Genomic DNA, 20,430 nt, shown 5'->3' with positions numbered 1-20,430 from the left:
CGAATTGATTGATTGATGGACTGATTGATGGTCCGATGGCTTGATGTCTGATGCCGATGGTACGGCGTCCTGCAACACAGACGCCCGACCAGATCATCTGAATTTTACGATTTTACGGCCGGTGATTTGATTTCCAAATCAGCCACCTGAGGCCGTGCCGTTCCGATGCGTCTATGAGGCACGCTTTGCTTTCTCTTCCTCGCACCTTCTCGCTCACAGTTTCTATATATATACACACACATATATCATCCAAGAATAGGCTTGGAATGGAAATAAGCATGCGGTAGTTGTCTGTGGCCTCACAATTGATTTCCCCCGAGGGAGGAAAGCAGTCTTACATTATTGACGAAAATTCCGTTTCACCTAGCGGACGCACACGTTGAAAGCATCATATTTGTAGGCACCTGTATGTTTCACCCATCCGCAACGGCTGTTAATAAATAATAGCCGATGATTGAAAAGGAAAACATTCGCACCAGTCTGCAGCCGGGTAAAGCCGGGCAACACGGCACGCGCACAACGGTTAATACCTTCTAAAATTCTAACCAAACAGAAGCGTCCCGGTGCGCACCCTTCGTCCCGCAGTCATCGTCTCTCCCGCAACAAACGCTTCCATCCGACAATAAGGGGTAATAAATTTTCGATCCAGTCGGCTTTGGCAATCGGCGTGTACTGGTGGCATGTTTTAAGCCACCGATTGGAAACGCGCGGGACAAAGGGAGCAACGCTCGTCCGGATTCACCTGTTTGTAGAATCGGATTGATCTTTAGCGAGAAAAGGAAGCCAACGAAGAACCTCATTGTGACATAAAAGGAAGCAGGTGGTGAATAAAAATCCTCGCCCGTGCTCCCGAGCGATTCCCGAGGCGTGAAATGGATGCTTCCGATCGACGTGGAAGGGAAGAGAAGGGAGGACTCTCCAGCCTGCTCAATTCATTCCACGAACCTTTTTCGGGCAGCGTGTGCCGTGTGCCGGATCGTCCTGGACGTAGACGGGGGTAGATTCCTGGAAGTCGGCGTATCACCATTGCTGTAAAGCCTATCCGATGCCTTGCCGCTGTTTCGATCGAAGGGCGAATTGGCAGGCAGCATCACATCGTTTGAATTTTGCACTCCAAAGCCTTAACATCCGACCGTTTTGTGGATCTGGGTGTGTGTGCTTGTTTAGCCAGGAACGTCTTCGTAACACCTAGCACGCTCGAACGAGATGCCAGCCGGAAACAATGACAGCCGTAGTCTGTGAAGCTTGTCAGATACGGCAAGCAAGGGGCGACCTCAGCTTCCCGGACGAGGGCGATGCGGAGATGCCACGGCGGAGTACCGCCGGAAGTGAGTTAACAAATTTGTGTCAAACTTGATTCGGAGCGATGGTTCGCTTCCATGGCACCGCGATTGACGACCGCGTCGATTGGCCCTTTTGTGTGTGTCTGTGTTGTATGTGGTGCGAGGAAAGGCTGGCAGCCGTCTGGAAATTCAAAACCACCTGGGTTGGGAGGGATGGAAAGCGTGAAAGATTTCTTTTATGGTGTGCTTTTGTGTGCTTAAGCATTGTCCCGGGGTAGGGCGTGAGTATCTAGCATTCCTTCGCCACGTATCAGGCCTGTTATTTTGCAGCTTCCTGTTCAATGGCTTAACAGCTTGAAGCACAGAAAAGCTGCAAAAAGGTAAACAATCTTTGCAGAGGTGACGGGGGCAGACTTTGGCAAGCGTGCGATGGCGGTTCTTGGGAAAACCTCCCACTCCGCACGGCTGGCAATCGGAAGTATGCCATCGTAACACACCGATTGGAGCATGAAAATAAGCGCTTTTCGGCAGAAAACGCAAACGATTTCTCTAATCTGATCGAGGAAGCTTCCTACAGACAGAAAATATAGACACCAAACACGCTAAGATGGGGGGGAAGACCGCGAGTGTAGACGAAGACGAAAGAGAGAGAGAGAGAGAGAGAGAGAGAGAGAGAGAAGAAAGAAATGCACTAGAAACGAATTCTTCTGAAGGCAAATTAACGAATCAAAACCATGAATAGAATTCTAAAGACGTTTCGAAGGCCAATATCGTAGATATCAGAAGCGTCGGGACCTTGGATCGAGAAAAGAGAAGGATGGCGAGGAAAAGATGTTATCTTTTCGATGTAAACGAGTGGAAATTGAGTTTTCCACGCGGTCCGATCCACCCAATGCTTTGGCTGACATTTGGCTTGCGGTTTTTCGGTGTTCGATCCACTTCTTTCACTGTTTGCTTGTATTTGATCTCCTTTGCTCGCTCGCGCGCGCTCTCTGCTTTGACGATTGACATCACCTCGTTGAAGTTTCTGTTCGCAGTTCACCGATTGCCTTCTGCTGATTAGGTATTCATGACGGCGACCAGCCGCCACTCGTCGAAACGTATCCATTTCATCTGGTAACGCGTTGAAGCAGCCTCCTCAGCGCACAATCGCACCAAGGCGTCTTGGCGAATTCACGGAAACCATCAACGTGACCATCCTTTTCGCTGCCTCCCATCCTTCACTCGTTCGTCTCAGGCTTCGCGCTCGCGAGGGGATGTACAAATGATTGATCTGTCTCTCGGTTGGTAGGCCCGTGGCCCGTGGGAACCGAGCGACATGGTGCTGTTAGCCGTTCCGCTTGACCGATAGCGTGCTTTCAACGTGCAACACGTGCTGATCGCGAGCTTTTAATAACCATCGCTAAGATGGCTAAATCGTTAAGCTTAAAAGGGGGCTAACGGTAGGCGGGGATGAGAGTTTTAGATGGGCATTTATTAAATGATCGTTAATCTGATGGTGACTATTCATCATTTGTACCTTCATGAAAAGGTACGGGTAGATGAAATCTGTTGAGTAATGACATCCGATTGCTTTTTACATTTTTCACTTTGCATGATAGATAATAATTCCAATGATTGCGCTGCTCAGAGGTCACAAATATCGTTGAATTTAAATATTTATTACATTATTCAAATTCAAAACTCAAATTCCAGTGGGTTTTCAAAATTGTGTACTTCACATGTAATCAAAAAAGCTCACAATAGATGTTCAACATAAAAATCAGTTCACTTCACAATCACACCATTGGACTAGAATGTTCTTTTAAAAATAAAAAAGTCTTGAGAATTGCAATACATGCTCGTCTTGCGCCCTCCTGCTATTTAGTAATTAAACAATTCCATCGCGCGCTAACACATTTCCCGGTGGTGCTTTGATCAATTTCATTAGCTTTCTAAGGGCGACACTACGCTGGCAGCGAATTGTTTCTTATTCATGAACAAACTGGATGTTAATTATGTTACCGGCGCGGTCTTTTGTGATTCTAATTCACGCTCACGCTCGGAGTGTCCGTTCATCCGCTACTGCTCCTCCAATCCGCCCAACCAATTTGCCGCGCCCGGACAAAACGTGTTGCATCGTTCCCGTCGAACTGTGTGCTGTTGTGCGCGATTGAATTGTCAGAAAAGGAAAACAAGTTCGGCACACGCCGCCCGAATTGTAACGATCTTCATCGAAAGCCGCAAAAGCGCTGACATGTGCCAATCCGCTCGCCCCGAAAGCGGATTGCAATTCTGCTCCTAAACCTGTAACACCGCCTCGTGTACAGTCCGCCGAACCGTGGTCGAATGTATGGCTATTTCCGCACATAACTTACACCGTGCGTCCTTCACACGGTTTGGACGGGACGGGTTGCTCAGCCCACTCTCCAGAATCCCAGAGTTCATTTTCCGAAGCCCGAACCGGATCCTAGACGAACGGTTCTCCTTCCTTTGCCCATTCATCTCAAGCACCGTTTCGCTCATTAAAGCGTAATGAAGGAAGAGTTGGCCCTGGTCTCACCCCTTCCCTGGAATCTGGGACCCAAAATGAAGCAGAAGAAGAAGAAGAAGAAGAAAAAACACGAAAGACTACCAACTGGGTCGGCCCGGTAGCGCCGTAATTCTCGGAAATTGATTTTCTTCGTTTGCCCCGGCTCGGAACTGATGACAATCCTTTGGGGGAATGCGGGCAGGCTGGGAACTATGGCCAAAGCAGTGGGAAAGCCGGAGCCATGATGGTGGTTCGAGCCTCGGTAATGATTTTTTCTTCTTCCTCTCCGGCACTCCAGGTCGGCACCGCGTCCACGGTCCCTTCCCGGAAACTCAAGGATTGAATGTGTACAGCACAGCATTATGAATAATTGAATACGGAACGTTTCCAACCGTCGTTCAAGCCGGAGGGTGGGTGGTTGAAGAGAAAGCCGAAGCAAAAGAACGATAGAGCAGGACGCACACTGGACGCGGTTGGTTCTGGTTGATGTGTCCTCGTTTGTGGGTAAGGCTCCCACACCAACAACAACAACAACAACAAAAATGAATCCTCCCCACTGCGTGCGTAGGAAGCGTGCTGAAGATCGTACGCCCTACACCCATCCCGGTCCGTTGGCGTAGTATCAGGGCGCTCGGTTTTATTGCACCCGGCAACGGGCTGGGCAGGGTTTCGGCCCACAATCGCATGACCTTGTTCATTCGAAGCACAGTGTGTTTATTTTTATTAGGTTAGGCTCTTAGGAAAAGGTTAGGAAAGATACTTTCAAATAAACTTCCCTCGTCCGCAACGCACACCGGCCGCGCAACTGAGCCCCGGTCCCGGTGCGCTGCGATGAGAAGAAATGGCCACCGGGCTTGGACTCGGGGTTTGCTTTACAGCCCCCCTCGTGTTTGTTTGGTCGAAAGGGCTCGAGCGCCGGGCGAACCGGAAAACTACGAGCCCAAGAACAACACACCAACACGGTTATGAGCAAATTTGATTAAAGATCTACCGCTGTCGTACCTGTTGCCCTGGATGGGAAGGAAAATATTTACTCAAACTCATGCTTCGGTAATAAATTCAGATCGAATGCATCGCATCTGGTTGAGTATGGGTCATATGGAATGTTTACGAACAGTGAAGATTGTGAAAAGCACGGTTTGATATGTGATGTTTAAAGTTAGTCATAAAACAACAACATAAAAGCCATATTTAATACACGGGTGCCCAGTAATATAGCCATATGGGCCTAAGGGGTGCAGAATGAACATCTTGTTATTCTCCTTATAAGTGTACGAACAAATTAGTCCTTAACTGACAAAGTCCTTAACTGTTCCAAACCAACTGTGGCGTCCACTTTGTCATGTAAAGTTGCAAACACTAACGATTTAAACAATTAAAAGGATACATTTGGAGACTAGACAGATGAACAATTATTTGTGGTTTACAAAAAATTTGTTTGAATATCATAATTATTACTGATGATAATACCATTATCAAAAATTTACTTCAGCAAAGTGTATTGCATTTTTGCACGAAATAATAACGACTCATCTGATTTACCCTTTAATTTTCTTCTTTCAAAACGTTAAGCAACCATCTATCATATTATTTACCTTATTCTACCCTTTTATATGTGTTATTTTATACTTTTTTCGCTTGTTTATTAATATAAGCAATTTTTTCCATTGCAAACAATGTGTATACATAATTATCAAAACAATAATTGGAAACAATATCGAGTTTTTGTTTCTTTTAGCTGTTCTTTTAATGACTTTAAAGTGACACTAAATTAATTGCTTGAATTAAAAACATTTTCTTCAGCAGCTTGCATCTACTTTTTAGAACCAAAATAGAAACGTTTAATCTCGTTTCGGCTTTAATAAACCAGCACCAGTGGGGTCCATTTTTCCTTTAAGAAATCAAAACAATTCTCTCGCCCGTCCAAGTGGCATCTTGACCCGGTTCTTCCAACACTGCTGCTTCATTAGGCAATTAATGCGAAAAACTTGTGCTGCTAATCACTTCCCGAACGCAACGGCCGACCTAACCCATGCCCTCCGGACCTTTTACGCCGTCATCGTAATTTTGACAAACGCTCGCCAAAAGGGATGGCCATCCGGCTTTCACGCGACGCCCCAGCTGACCACTAATGAAGGGAAAAGGGCAGTTTCCAGCAGCCGGGACGAAAGGGTTTCCGACGAATGGCGACCCAAACATTGCGTTCCGCGCTCTTTCCACGCCAGTAATTAGGTGCGTTTCTCTGCGAAACGCACCGGCAACGCACCAAAACGCACGTTGCCACCATTCGCACTACATTAGCCGCACGAGGTGGTAAGTTCTGATGGTCGCCGTTGAGGTTGGAAGGTCCAACGGATGTACGCTCTGCTCGCTTCAAAGTTCCCGAGCCCGACGAGTTGAAACGGCTAAACATTGTTTCCCATTTTGCTCTGAAAAGGAAGACCCAGAACGGCTCACCACACGGCAGCAGATGAGGCCACGTAAGTATATTGTAGAAGAGGGAGGCACAGTCCTGTCCGTGCCTCAGCTGTCGCGGTAAAGATGAAAGAGAAAGTTTTCCATCACAGTTGCTCAACCTAGGAGATTGTGTTTTTTTTCCGTTGCTCTTCTCCACCCGGAGACGTCCTTTGAACGCCCAGCTAGTAAGGAGATGGTCCCCGAGCCTGTATCAGCGCCAACGCGCTTTAAGGTCGGTTGCAGAGGAGGCTTCCTTTTCGGAATGGGAAGCAATACCGTGCATATTTTCGCAAAATATCTCTCCAATCGGTGAAGATGCTTCCGCGGTTTTCGGCTTTCAAGCGCTGCGGACAGAGCTGGAACGTTGCGCGTTCCGAGGATGTGCTAAACCTTGCCCCATCGGCAGCCAGGTGGCGAAAGACAACGCCTGACAGTGGAGCCTACATACCGTTAGCGGGATTTTGGAAAGGAAAATCATGTTCACACTACTACAGGAATGTGTGCGTGTGACTGTGTGTGTTTGTGAGAACGAAATTGTTTGCCCGGTGGTGGCGCTGGTACTATAGCAGCGTGGAAACAGCGGTTATGTACACCGAAGACAACAAAACACCGGACGTTGGCAAAGAAACGGAAAAGTTGTGCTTCTCGGTACTTTGGCTGCGTGAAATTGGCCCACGGTTGCGTGCATGCTAACGAACGTAACTAATTCACTCTCATACATACCGGAACTCCGGTCACACTAACACGAGGATACATCGGTGCCACGGTGCTCAGGTTGCGCGTACGAGCCCGGGTCCGGTTTCGGACGGAAAATAAACACAAAACTTTAGCTGAAAGGCACACGGCCAACGCAACACGGTACCGAAACAGGGCGTAGAATGAAATGGAAGAAACTGGAAGTGCAGCAATGCGAAGAACTTCCAGCAGTTTCTAACGTTTGAATTTTTGTTGGTGGGGTGTTGGGGTTCTTATTAAAGGGCAAGTCTAAGTGTTTTTTTTTTACTAGACTCAGTGTAGACTCTACTTTGCGTCATTGTATTAGTGACAAGATAAGCTTTATAAACTGCTGCTAAAGTTTGCAAGAGCAAATAGCATTATGAACAGGTTTTGATAATCTTTCCATCGAATAGAATTGAATACAATAATAAATCGAAGAATTAATGATGCGTGGACGAAATAATTCATGATAACAATGAGAATAACAGAAATGTGAAGCATGCAAGAACAGTTTGAACACAGCTTGAACACACAAAAGAAAAAAGTAAACAAACTCAAGAAACAGGAATGTCACCATGTATTACTTTCAGCAGCATTTTGCTTAGACAAACTTATAACTAAACATATTTTTCTTCTTTTTTCATGAATATTCTTGCCATTTCAATTTTCTTGATAAGAAAATTGAATAATTGATGATAATAAAAGTAAGAAAATACAACGAACTAATCACAACATATATTATCCCTTGGCCTACATTTCCAGCTTAAGCACATGAAATGAACAGAAACTCCAGTGGTTTATGAAACACTATCTACAAAGCTTTCCCCACATATTCTACCCATTAACAATCGATGAGCTAAATAGCAACCCCCATCGAAATCGAAAGTTTTATCCCTGTCCATTAGCACTTAATTATTGCATAATCAGACGCCCCCTTTCCCAGCGCTGCTGTAATTAAATTGTCTCATGCGGTGTGGCAGCGCCGTTTACACGAAGGCAACACCTTTTACTCCCATCAAATCCTCGACGGTAGCAGGTGCGTAGATGTCGACACGCATTTACGTCTAACGATCTTGCTTGTCCCTCGCAACCGGGTTCGAGCGGTTGCGTTGCCCCCGAAAAACGAGCCACCAACGTGAAAGACAGAGCAGCCGCAAAGCCGACCTGAGCCGAGAGAGTGTCAGTCAGACAGTGCATACGATATACAGGCAGGAGGCAAGAAATTACCTTCGACACGCAATCGAACTTCACCGTCCCTCGCACGTGTCCCTGGTGGAGGATCCCGAGGTTCCGGCGGCTATCCAAAACCATGCGACCACCTTTCCCTCTCGCACCAAAGCAGCTGTTTGTTAAAGCGGATGTAACCTAGCATTCCGTCGCAAGCACGAATGTCACCCGACATCGACATCGAGTTCGAGGGTACGGCAGCTAAATGGCAGCTTCAAACTCCACTTCCGAAACCCCACACAATCGAAGCTAGTGTCAAGTTTGCCGGGACGAGAAAAGTGAATAGCTCATATACGGGCGGCACCCGAAATGATACGGACAGCTCGGTCGATTATTACTGCTGGCAGCCGGCTAATGTTCAACAAAGTGCTGAAAATTATTGTTTCGTCAAGTGGCCTCAAGCATTCGAGACCGGTAGCGTTCGATAACAGACATTCGAAGCCGGAAGCCCGGAAGGATGGTGGTAATTACAAGCGCATTAGCGTTCGCCTCGTGTGTTGGTACACCGTGGTGGGTTTCGTGTTGCACTCCGTGGTCGTTTCCCGAGGCACGGCATGCATGTTTTATGTTTTGTTTGTTTGTTTTTTTCTGCTGCTTTTCTACACTTCTCATTTCCAATCCCTTTCGGTCGGTGTGATGGCGCTTTCCCGGGACAATTGCCCGACAAGTGATTAATAGGATAATGCTACGCCATGTACTAGTAGCACTTGTTTCTTTTTGTAGTGCATGAAGATGTTCTCTTTGCATTTAAACATCGAATAATACAACCGATTACACTCGAAACAAGCGTGAATTATGATAAGTGATTTCTGCGGGCACTAGGTGTGCCCTGCGGCCTTGTAATGGTAATGAGCAACGGCTAAATATAGACTACACTATTAATCTTTTCACAACAACAACGCAAAACTCGCATATCAGCAATCGCTGCTGACGAACACTTTACACCACTCAGGCCTTGGCAGTTAAAGACCCACGGCCAAATGCCGATACCGTGCGGAAATAATCGCGCGAAAAGCATTCCCGCCGGCATGACAACACACAAACGCATGCCCAATCGACACCAGTTTGGCGTCGGTCGCACCAAACTTTCCATCTAATCAGTTCCATCCGCGGGCGAGTAACATCCGCAAAGGGACGATGACAAAACAAAGTTGCCGTCAGGCCATTCTCCCTCCCTCCTCGCTCCTTGGTCAAATAATGGGCGAAAAAGGGAAGGAAAAAGGCAAAACGCCAATACCGGCTCTGTCCGGGGAAGGCCTGGAAAGCTTCCGGATTGGTATATTTTTCCTACGGCCATGCCCTTTCCCAACGATGGCCCCGGACCCGACAGCACCAGCAGCAGCAGCAGCATTTTTTCAAACCCCAAAACTCGCTATCTGCATCACGCGGAGACAAATGGCGAACAGGAAAACATAAATCGTGGCACTCTGCCATGCCCTTCCCTCGCGTTGTCCCTGCGGGATGGGTTTCCGCTACGTGCCACAGGCCGGAAACGGTGCGACCCGTTCGCAATCGTCATCTCGCCCCGGCTCGGGTAGGCAGGTTCAGGTGTATGTTTTGCGGGAGAGCGACAGTGAAATGCAAAAGCTTCGAGACCTTTGCTCGGCGTTTCTCAGTGTGTGGCTTGTGAGTATGCGTTTTATTTTTGTGTTCGTTTTTTTCTTTGGTCCATTCTCGGTCTTTCTGTTTTCTTCTTCTATCTGGTTGATTTAACTTTACCAGCAGGAGCTCTTTCTGTGGGGTGCAAACTTTACGTACGTCGATGTTGCCGCCCTCCCAATACCTACTTCTACACCTGCGGGGTTTATTTTTGTTCCACCGTAGCAGCGTGAAACGGTTTGTATACCGTTTCCCAGAACACTTTTGCCATCAGTGAGATGGCGCAGGCACGCTCTCCAGCGTTAACATCGATTCGACTGATCAAGAATATTTGCGAAAGGTTTAGCCTGTCTCGTTCTATTTCCTTACGCTCCACTATCGGTTGAAACGTTTATCTGCACGCACTCATACACGTCTCCACAGACGAAACTACGAAGAGACGACAAGAATAAAACCATGTCCTCCTGTTTTATTTGCTCACGATAAAACTGGCCCTCGTCCTCATTCTTATCCTTCTTTGCCGCCCGGCAGTTCTCTGCTCCTACCGCTCGTGGCGGCCCGGTTTCCAAGTAGGCTTATAACCAATGGACGTGTTTATCCGCTTTGCCAAGGTACTACAGCGTTTCCGGCTCGACTCAAGAGCTCCTGCGGGAGCGGAAGTTAAGTGATATTCCGGTATTGATTTTACTCCTACCCCTTTCTCGGGGAAGGAAAGAACGGGAGCGGATGTGTGAGTGTGTGTTTGTGTTCTTGGAGGCGAAAGTTAAGAAACGGACCGAAAAGGTAAGATGAAACCGCAAGATCGAACCCCGATGGCTTACCGGTTAATGGTGGCATGCATTAAGATACGCGTGGCAGGTCACATTTGTCGTCGGGATGCTTGAAGGCTGCTTCAATCGTAGGGTGGGATGGACGAGCAGCCTTTTATCTTGTTGCTTTGAATTGTTGTCAAAGGCTTTAACCAGAATAACACAGAACAGCAATCGATTATGTTAAACATTGAAAGATGTTGGTTTTCGTTTGCGAAATGTTTGCCTTGTGTTTTTCCTTTGAGTCGAGCGTTACTCTTTATTTTTTTAAATTGGAAACGTTTTTAACTTCTTTTGAAACAGCATCTTTCACGACTTTAGATATGGAAATTTCATAAATCTCTATACGGGCTGACGAACCAACCCAACCATCGTTCGCTAGATTTCGTGTCCTGCTCCAAGGTTTCGTTAATTTTCTATTGGTTACTCGCCTTCTCTCACAACCTTTGTGTACTGTCCCGTCCCGTCCAAAATCTCTCATCTATCAGGAAGAGCATTATCAAATAATTCATAAAGCATGTCGAGCGGAACAGTACTCCACCTGCTGAGGCTTGCGCAAAGTCCCACGTCCCGTCACGGGTAACGTTTCTCAGAACAGGGGGAAAACCGGGCAAAACCATCATTCACGAGACCGGCGGAAATGGAAACCTTTTTCCATCAAACCGAAACCAAATTCGGCAAAACCGCAGCGCACCGTGTTCGTTTCTCTTCTGCACCACCGTGAAGTGGTGAAGGCGGCCAAAGCCAAGACACGACCCGGGCCCAACGTAGTCGCTCGCTTTTGGAAGGGAAAGGCACTCGCAAATCGGTCGTACCGTCCCGTTGGCCTACTTTGCTTCGTTTGACGACCCCCGTGCTTCAGCTGTTCGAGCGGAGTTGGCTTACCTTGAGCTTATTAGTTAATTTAGGCCACCAGGTGGAAGAGAAAATAGCCCCCGAAGCTAAAAGGGATGAGTGGAATTGGCTTTGGGCCGTGGCCACGTTGGGGTGGTTTCGATTGATTAAAGTAAATTCAGTTTTCGCTTTGCATGTGACCGTTTGTATTGAACGGGAAGGGGAGCTGTCCCCTTTCCAGCGGCAATCCTGTCCTAATCATGGTAATTTTCTGTTCAGGTTTTCGGTCGGTTGATAGCATCGGCATCATAATTAAATCATCCATTAGCAATGCACTAGTTTTGTGTTTTAGAGATTGTACAATCTTTTGAAGGCTAAAGGAGCAACGCGGGGTAAGAATATGGTGAAAATATAATCCTTAAATGGTTTAAATAAATCTTACATTAAGTATGTTTCTCATTATGATACACAATTTCTTCAATATTTTTAAATTAGCGAAACAATTATCATCCTTAATTATTTTCTGATAGTAATATCCCTCAACGACACACTTAGCTTGTACCGGGTCATGTGTGTGATTGAATCATGCTATGACTCTGCTAACATAGGAGTAAACACAATCGGTTGTATGCAATCCAATTTGCATCCATCATCCTCTTTCAGCCTCCGCAACACTACTCTCGATTAGTCAGAAACTCGAACAAAATCCTTCTTCCCCTGAGTGCTCGTACCACCCGCAAACGTAATGAAAATATAAAGAGAGATTTAATACACCCCTCAAACAGCCTGTTGATGGACAACGATGCGCTTCATGAGCTCGGTACAAACGGAACGTTGCAGAACGATCATCATCAACATCATCATCATCACCACCACTCCAGGAGTGCGAGCGAGAGAGAGACAAGAGAAAGATTTGGTCCTGCGTCTGCCAAATGTCCAAACTGGCCATGCTCAAGAGTGCGCTATTGCTGACGCCCCGGTCAGCCCCACAAAAGCATACAACCAAAATATTTCAAAGCCCCGACCATGCAGCTATGTGGGAACGAAATGCGAAATAGAATCACTTGCACCGAAGGCGTGTGGCGTGGCAATGGAACATAACTGTCGCGCTGGATGGTGGTGGTGCTGGTGGGAAGCATGGTGGAAGAATTATGTGTATTCAATTAAGTCTCGACCGCGGGTCATTTCGGTCAACGGCTCAAAGGAATGTCATCGTACACACACACACACACGGCACACGGACACGGCACTGGGCAACGTTCGTTTCGTTCGTGCCTCATGCTTTGGTGATGATTGAAGCTGACGAATTGGACGGGGACCTCGGGTGGTTACTCGTTTTGCTCGTGCAACCAACATTGCAGAGCAAACGGTTGAGGTTCGGTGGTGCGTGTTGCTACGATGACCGAGGTAACCGAGATGTTCATTTGTCGTGTATGACGGCGGTATAATTGCTTGGTCACTAGGAAAATGTGCCATTGTGTATTACTGTGCACTGTGTCGCAGTCGAGCACCGGCTGGAAGCACTGTATGAAGTTGTTCATTTAGGCACCACTTGAACCTTGTTTGACGAATCGATGGTACGGAACGAACGAAGGAAGGGAAGACGGGACGAATGAGTGTTTCGTACAATTGGTGTCCTTATTTTATTCGATTTTTCGTTGCTGGTGGATATTGCTGATGAATCACGATCTAACAAGAACATAAAAATTAGATTATACTAGTATTTCTCTTTTCAAACTCTACAATTTACTACACAATTTGTAGACAAAGCATTTAATGTATCATAGCTTTCAATAACAGTTTCAGTAACTTATAGAATCTAATATTTAACAGAAATCTCACGGTAAAAGTTCCCAGAAAGGACACAATCACTCCGTCTACGCGAAAGTTTGTTCAAAATTCCGAGATTATTCACCCTTCCACACACACACACGCGCAGGATAAGTTCATCCTGGCCGGCAGGCCGTACCCGATGCTGGTGTCACTTTGCATCGAGCAATTTCAACTTTATCGAGCTCTTTAGTTGATTAAACATTTGCCTCCACCAAACCCGGGTAACCCGTTCGCCTCATACCGTGCCGAGCGTGCGGAGAGTTTCCGAGTTTCCCCGTGGGAAGGAAGTAAAAAGCCCCTCAAATGCAATCACCCGTCACCGTAGTGCTTTAATTGATTCTTTAATCTGCAAAGTTGATAATTGAAAACGAAATCCCGCTTCCAAAGGCACCCGTGGTGGTGACGCGCGTCGCGATCGCTGCACAAACTTGTATTGTTTCTCTTTTTTTGGTTTTGTTTCGTACTCTCTTCTACGCTCTGTCAGTGTCACCCTTTTCTGCCCTCACTGGGGAACACACACTTCCGAGCGAAAACGATCAACTTTTTATTCGTTCCACCGGCATCGCTTCGATTTTTCCATCCAAAAAGTGTCCGTTTCAGAAGTATATTTTTTCAATGCTTAAGTTTCATTCACCGTATCACAAACTTTGCCGTAGCGAGTGCTATTGTTCCAGCCGGACGGGATCTCTTCAGTAGCGACGAAAGTGGCATCGATGCGGATGCGAATCTTAGCATTGCAGACAAACCAAAACCTCCACAACAATTGCGCGGTCGATTCGGCGGCCCTTTCGTAACCACACAAAAAGGGTCCGATTGCGTTACGAAGCGATCGGGTGGTCAATATACATAATTAGTCCATTTCCGCCTGTATCCAACAATGGTACGAAGGAGAGGTCTGCATCCTCCAACCGCACGGCATAGAAGGGAGCTCCGAGTAATGGAAACTAATTTCGCCATTTTTCCCATTTTTATCACCTTCCACTCGTGCGCTCGCGTTAAAGTTAGTCCGAGGGAGAAAAATCCCACCAAACGCCAAAATCAAAGTGCGTTCAAAGTGTTTCCAGCAATTTTGGAGCAATATTTTCCGGTTTCCCTTCCTGCTTTGCTGCTCACAAACCTGCCCTCACTGCCCCCTCCCCGCACGGAGTGTGTTTTTCACACATCGCACCGAACGGCGGGGCGCGTATTTTTCCATCCCATTGATGCCTCAATCTGCCATTAAAATTATCATAAATTCTGGCAGGATTTTCCAAATGCTTTTACCGCGTCCGGACGTTGTCTCCTTCTTCCTCGCCTTGCGTCGCACGATTACTGTCCACTTCACCTGGTAAAATGCCAGACACGCGCACGCTTGTAGGAGGTAAGCCTGGTGGTGGAATGCGAAAACAGTATCCACACTCCCAGGGCACACATTCCCGCCTGGCACGCTTTCCGTGGGAAGGTGAAACGAGAGGGGTGTATGGATAAGTACTCGACGACAAACGGTTGACACTGAGTTTTTACCCATCTGCGGGAGGCTTTTGTGCAGGACCGCGCTACGAAAACCCAAACGACAATGATGATGATGATGATGATGATTTTGAGGACACGCTTTTCCCCCGGGGGCCCTCACTGATTGCCCTAATGACATTACGCTTTTTCCTTTTGTTTCGATATTTCCTACCCACCCAAAAGTTCGATTTCCGGCCGGTCGGTTCAATGGTCACGCAGTAGTCGTTTTTGTTTGCACGCCCTCCCACCGCACACCGCATCCGCCGCATGGTTTGTGGCTTGCGGTTCCGGAGTGCTCCTATTTTGGCGTTCTTTTCCTGGGAGACTTTGCACTTCTTTGTGCGTGGTGAACTATAAGTTTGTCCTCTTGCCGGTCTTACCACAAAACGGCAGATAAGTTCTCCGTTCCCTGGGCAACGATCGTAACGGTACGATTGAAGCTTGAATTCGCTTCAAGATTGGGTGGAAAGGAGGCAGCTGCTTCTGTTTTTGTATCAGCGTTGTTGTTGTTTTTTATGACAACAGGCACAAGAGGGGAAGCAAAGTAAAGCGAATTGTCGTAAATATTTGACATTTTTCCTCACCCGACGGCTTTGTTTGAGCTGGAGACGCTGGTCTGGTGAAAGTTAACTGTGTGGAATATGTAAGTGTTCGAGCCCCTGCGAAGAAATGGAAAAGTGAAAGTTGCATCTGTCTGCTTCGTTCGTTTGACCAAGCGTAAGGAAATCAATTGTAGCTCGTTTGATAGCTTAGTAGGGAAGAGACGAGTGTGGATTGGAGAGTGGGTCGATTTATGTTGTCGTGGGAAGAGCTTTTATCAGAAGCTTTCTGTTTGCTCACATAAGTCACGCAGTGCTATAGAGCTGTTAAAGATATCGGTTGCAAGCAAGCAAAAATTCCTTTTTATTTGATCTGTATGTAAAAACTTTCTCCACTCACAATTATGCATCTAAATAATGGAAAAGCAATAATCTGACAAAAATTAGAATGAGTGACTAAAACCAATAAATTTTTTTTTATTTAATGTAACTGATAAATTAGCTTAATGATTATATGAAACAAATTCAAAAAGCCTATGAAGTTTTTATCGTTAAAAGTTTTATTAAAATAAAAAACCAAATAAAACTGCATTTTTTCTCTCCTTAGTGAAGCAAGGTTTAGATATTATTTAGAGAAACATGACAACATGCAACGTATTGGCATTATTTGGTCCAATACAACGAGAACAATAAGAAGAAACATGCTTCCAGCTGGATCTTAACCCTTCGCCCATTCCCTCCTTTTGCTTGAATCAGCGCAGCCGTATGTTGTACTCTTTCGTCAAAAGCATAATGCATGCATCGATGCGTTCCTATTTAAAGAGCTCGCAATCAATCTAACCATTGTCCTTTGGTAAGCGTGTTGTGTAACGTATGAAGCAATTTCACACTTCAGCTAGTATGATTTGCGTGTCAACAATTGTACCAAATGTGCAGCAGACCGATAAATTTACTCAGCAGGAGAAATAAATAAATCATGCAGCGCATATGTTTCGATACTTTTGCCGCAACCGAGAACGACTTTTGTGCAGGTTTAATGGGTTTCACGTAATAGATACGGCTATTCACTCTTACCAAATAAGTTTACACCATATTTCGTACTTTTGCGATTTCTTGTTGGCATTTGGTGACTTACTTTTGTTAAGACATGTATTAACAATCTAGTTCAAACAAAAAGGTCTACAATTACACTCTACAAAGACATTAAATTAAATCAGTTTTAAACAATATCATTAAGTCTGCTCTTCATTTCTAGTTAAGAAGAGACTCATTAATTTGACTATAAACGAGCTCAATGTTTTTTTTTTTTTTGCAATACAAAATCATTGAAAACAACTAAACTTTGGGAATAATAGAAAAACCTAGTTCTATCATTTTCATTCCGTTATCCATTTTAAGATGTAATAATCTTGTGACCCTCCTCTGCTTAAGACATATTTTCCCGATTTGCAACAACCTAAAACAACTGTTCTGTAACGGTTCATTGTGGTTCTAATGGAGTAATCTTTTTGCTTTGTAACTGACCATGGTTTGTCTGCAAAAATTCAAAGCATACACCTTTCCACTGCCGCTTCACACTCGTTCTCGGCCTGGCAAACAGATACCAGACCAGCCTGACCGACCTCATCGCCGTGAGTGAGAGGAAAACTTTGATCTCAGCTCCATTTTCCGTTGTTCCATGCTGGACCTTACATAAAATAAACCCGTCCAGAACAGAAACCGCCACCAGCACCGGGCGAGAACATCAGGTGTAGTAAGAGCGAGGGCAAAAAAAAAGGTTAGCCATTCGAACGCAACCTTTCCAGGAGCATAACCCGACCTTTTTATATGACGAAGCATCGTAAGGCTACACTTTTGCCGGCTGGTGGTCGCTCTTTGCACATATATTCACACTCGATAAAGCCGACTAAAAATGTGGGGTTTTCCAAGGCCGTCCTTTTACCACCTGTAAATGGATCCCGGGTCTGATATCCCGCTTCTCATTGGAGGCTTTCCCGTGCTAGCCCACAAACTTGCAAACTTTTCCACGGGCGACAGAGGAGGGCAGGGAGCGACAAAAGACAAAACAACACCGCATAAACCTTCGCCGCTACCCGAGAAGCATCATCCGAAGGTGTCCAACTATGAGAAACCCGTGTGAGGGGTGAAAAGTGAGCAAATAACCGAAACGAATGACCCATAAACATTCGAACGGTATAATTCATAAAAATAATCGTTCGCAACACCCTATTTTGCTCGGCGTCCTCTCTTTGGCTTTTTCAAAGGTGGCAAGGTGAGAAAATGCACGTATTAAAAATAGATGAAATATGATACCCAGTTCCGGGTCCTTTTTGCCCCGACGCTCCTGCCAGCATAACAAATGTGCGTGCGTGGTGGGATACGGGCTGGTCAAGTTTACAAGGTGGGTAACAAATGTTGGCGAGGGTCTCGTGAAAAAAACATAGTTCCGAATTGGTTTATTATTTGATTTAGCTTAAATTTCATTTCCCCGCTGAAAACCATCAATTGAAGTAGAATGTAATTTAACAATTGAAAAGCACGGAACTGGTAACCGGTAACTGTTGTAGATTGTATATTAAATTAAGTAATAAAAGTGTGTAGCGAACCTTACTAAGTAATTTGTTTAGTTGTTTAGTATTGAATTTTTCTAAATTTACACCACGTTTTCATGAATGATCATAAGCTGTTAAGACAGGAGGAATGGTGTCGGCGATGATGATAAAAATTACAAGAATATTAGGGAGCGTTAAGTACACATTTAAGCACTTAACTTGATTACGCATCCCCTTTATTCGATTTAACAATCAAATAATATTGTATAATATCAAACTGAAGTTTCAATATTTTGACATGAAAGATTAAACTGTTTTTTCTTCAATAAAAAAATCAACATTGAAACACTACTTTAAAGTTTGTTAAATAAGTAAACTAGCTTTCTATTGTAATTAAATTATTAGGAAAGTAAAAGCTACAATTAAAATAGTTTTTAACGATTGATTGCATCAAATATATGAATCAAATCGTTTGTACAGAAAATATCGACAACTTTGAACAATAACTCATGCTGCTAACGGGAATAATTGTAAATGTGATAAGCCAAATATTATTAAAATGTTCAACATCAGATGTTTGCCACGACAAACTTAAGACGTTTTTGTCGTATTGTTACCATAGCTATTCTTTTTAAGTCAGTTAAATGATAAGGATTCCATGACAATACTTTTTAGTATAATATTATTGTTTGGTATCAAGCACTCTTCTAGAAAATATAAATCTCCTAAGAAAGCTGACCCCTGTTTTTTCCATTCCTTCAATCTGCATCTTTTTTTAAATTTTAACGACTCTTGAAAAGGGTTCAGAAGACTATTATATGTTTTATTAAGAAAGGATATAATAGACTTTTCAATAGACATTCAAACCATACAATAAATATGTATTGATAATTTTAATGTTAACCGTTTTAATGTGAAACGTTATACATGCTCTTCAATGACATCAAGAGTAAATTTAATCTCAACAATGAAATGTTCACAGTCAACATTCATCGTTTTGTTATTGGTCTTCATTTTAGAAAGTTTTGCTTTAAACCTTATGTGTATATAGCACCAACAATTTGCTCAAATTTTCTACAAACTCCCCTTTGGAAAGTCGCGCTGCGTTTGCTTCTCTTTCCCATTTAAACTCACCCGAATAGCCGATATGCATCGGCCGAGAGGATGACAGTTGACTACCGGATCCCGTGCCGATCAGGCCACCTCCCAGCTCGTTCCCGACCGCCGTCGAGCCGCCGGCCCCGGTGCCACCACCGATCAAGCCGCCGCCCCCGATCCCGCTCTGGCCGGTCTGGAACGAGGAGGAGGTGGAAATGGTCGTCGTCGGGTAGGCCGGCCCTGGTACCGGGTCTGGGTCGGGCATCGGTGGATACACTGGATCGCAGCATTCTCGCTCCGGGAACTCGCTCCCACTAACACCGGTCGTACTCGGCCCGTGGCGCACCTCGAGCGCCGGTCCCAGCAGTGTGAAACGACTAACTACTTTCTTTTTAAAATTAAACCAATTATTAAATTACTTTTATTTGGTATTACGCCAAACCAACTAAAACTTTATTGCACAAGCCAAAACCACCACCAAACCACCTGATAACCGTTACCAAAGTGCCGCGTCTTTTTTCGCCATCGCGCCGCAAAACCGCTCGATCATCGTACCGCTTCGTCCGATCGCTCGCTCTCTCGGTTTTTGGTTCGCTCGTTCTCCTCTCGCAACTATCCGCAATATTTATTCTCACGGCCGCCCCTTTAGCCGCAGCTACACGTAGCTTTATCGAAAACGGATCGTAGCGGGCAAGGTCGCTACATGTCATTACACTTTTTTTTTCGAAAGCAAGAAAATTTGCATATGTGCCTTCTATTTCAAGCCTGCTGCCTGCATATTATCAATTCGTTCAATTATCCTACCACTTCCGTCGCATAAACGTGTACCGTGCACCAGCAATCGCTTTGTCTCTTATAAAGGATCTCTTGCTTCTTGGCTTATTAGCATCTCTCGCAACCTAAGTATACGGATCGAACAACCTGCTTCGCTGTGCTTATTGTTTCGTCTTATTGTTTTAGGTGCTGTCTAATAATTTGCCGTGTGCTCGTTCAATCCTCTGCTAAGAGCAACCTCTGGGGGAGCATTTGATCAACTCTGTCCTATCAACTTCATCCGCTCAACCGCACCAGATCAACCTTTTAATTGAACATCGAATATTATGCCGCTATGCCATCAATTCGCTTGCTTGCTTTTCGCTTCCATCCGTGCGTGTAGCGTTCTACCCGTGCGTGTAAAGTGTATGTGTGTGTGTACAGTGGTGACGTGTGATGTGTGCCTCAAAGTGTTAGCCTGCTTAACGTTTTTTTTTTTTTTTTTTTTTTTTTTTTTTTTTTTTTTTTTTTTTTTTTTTTTTTTTTTTTTTTGAAATCCTTATTCACTAATTTTACAAATTTTTCTTATGGATATGCATAAAAATTAATATAATAAGCTTATAAATCGATAACATCCTAATTTTAAACCCGTTCAGCTAAATTTGCATTATTATAAAAATGTTGATGCATATCCATTTACATTATTTTTCTTACCCTAATTTTTAC

The 20,430-nt window shown here is 44.9% G+C and overlaps 1 protein-coding gene and 1 long non-coding RNA gene across 5 annotated transcripts in view; one reads left to right on the top strand and one right to left on the bottom strand.

The window, feature by feature from the left end:
- Positions 1-20,430, bottom strand: part of LOC120898596 — a 122,009-nt gene that overhangs the window by 81,860 nt on the left and 19,719 nt on the right. For 3 of the 4 annotated variants that reach the window (XM_040304670.1, XM_040304671.1, XM_040304673.1), the window contains exon 3: positions 18,988-19,320. The exons of the other annotated variant lie outside the window; for it this stretch is intronic. In XM_040304670.1, the coding sequence (XP_040160604.1) occupies positions 18,988-19,320 (333 nt within the window). The remainder of the gene's footprint in view (positions 1-18,987; positions 19,321-20,430) is intronic. 4 annotated transcript variants of the gene reach the window in all.
- Positions 19,648-20,028, top strand: LOC120898597. The gene is made up of 2 exons (XR_005738677.1): positions 19,648-19,854; positions 19,912-20,028. It is a non-coding gene; the product is annotated as an uncharacterized LOC120898597 (long non-coding RNA).

Source organism: Anopheles arabiensis, chromosome 2, assembly GCF_016920715.1.
Source record: "Anopheles arabiensis isolate DONGOLA chromosome 2, AaraD3, whole genome shotgun sequence".
NCBI lineage: Eukaryota > Metazoa > Arthropoda > Insecta > Diptera > Culicidae > Anopheles > Anopheles arabiensis.
Note: the sequence above shows the minus strand (reverse complement) of the source record. Positions and strands in the feature narration are given on the sequence as shown.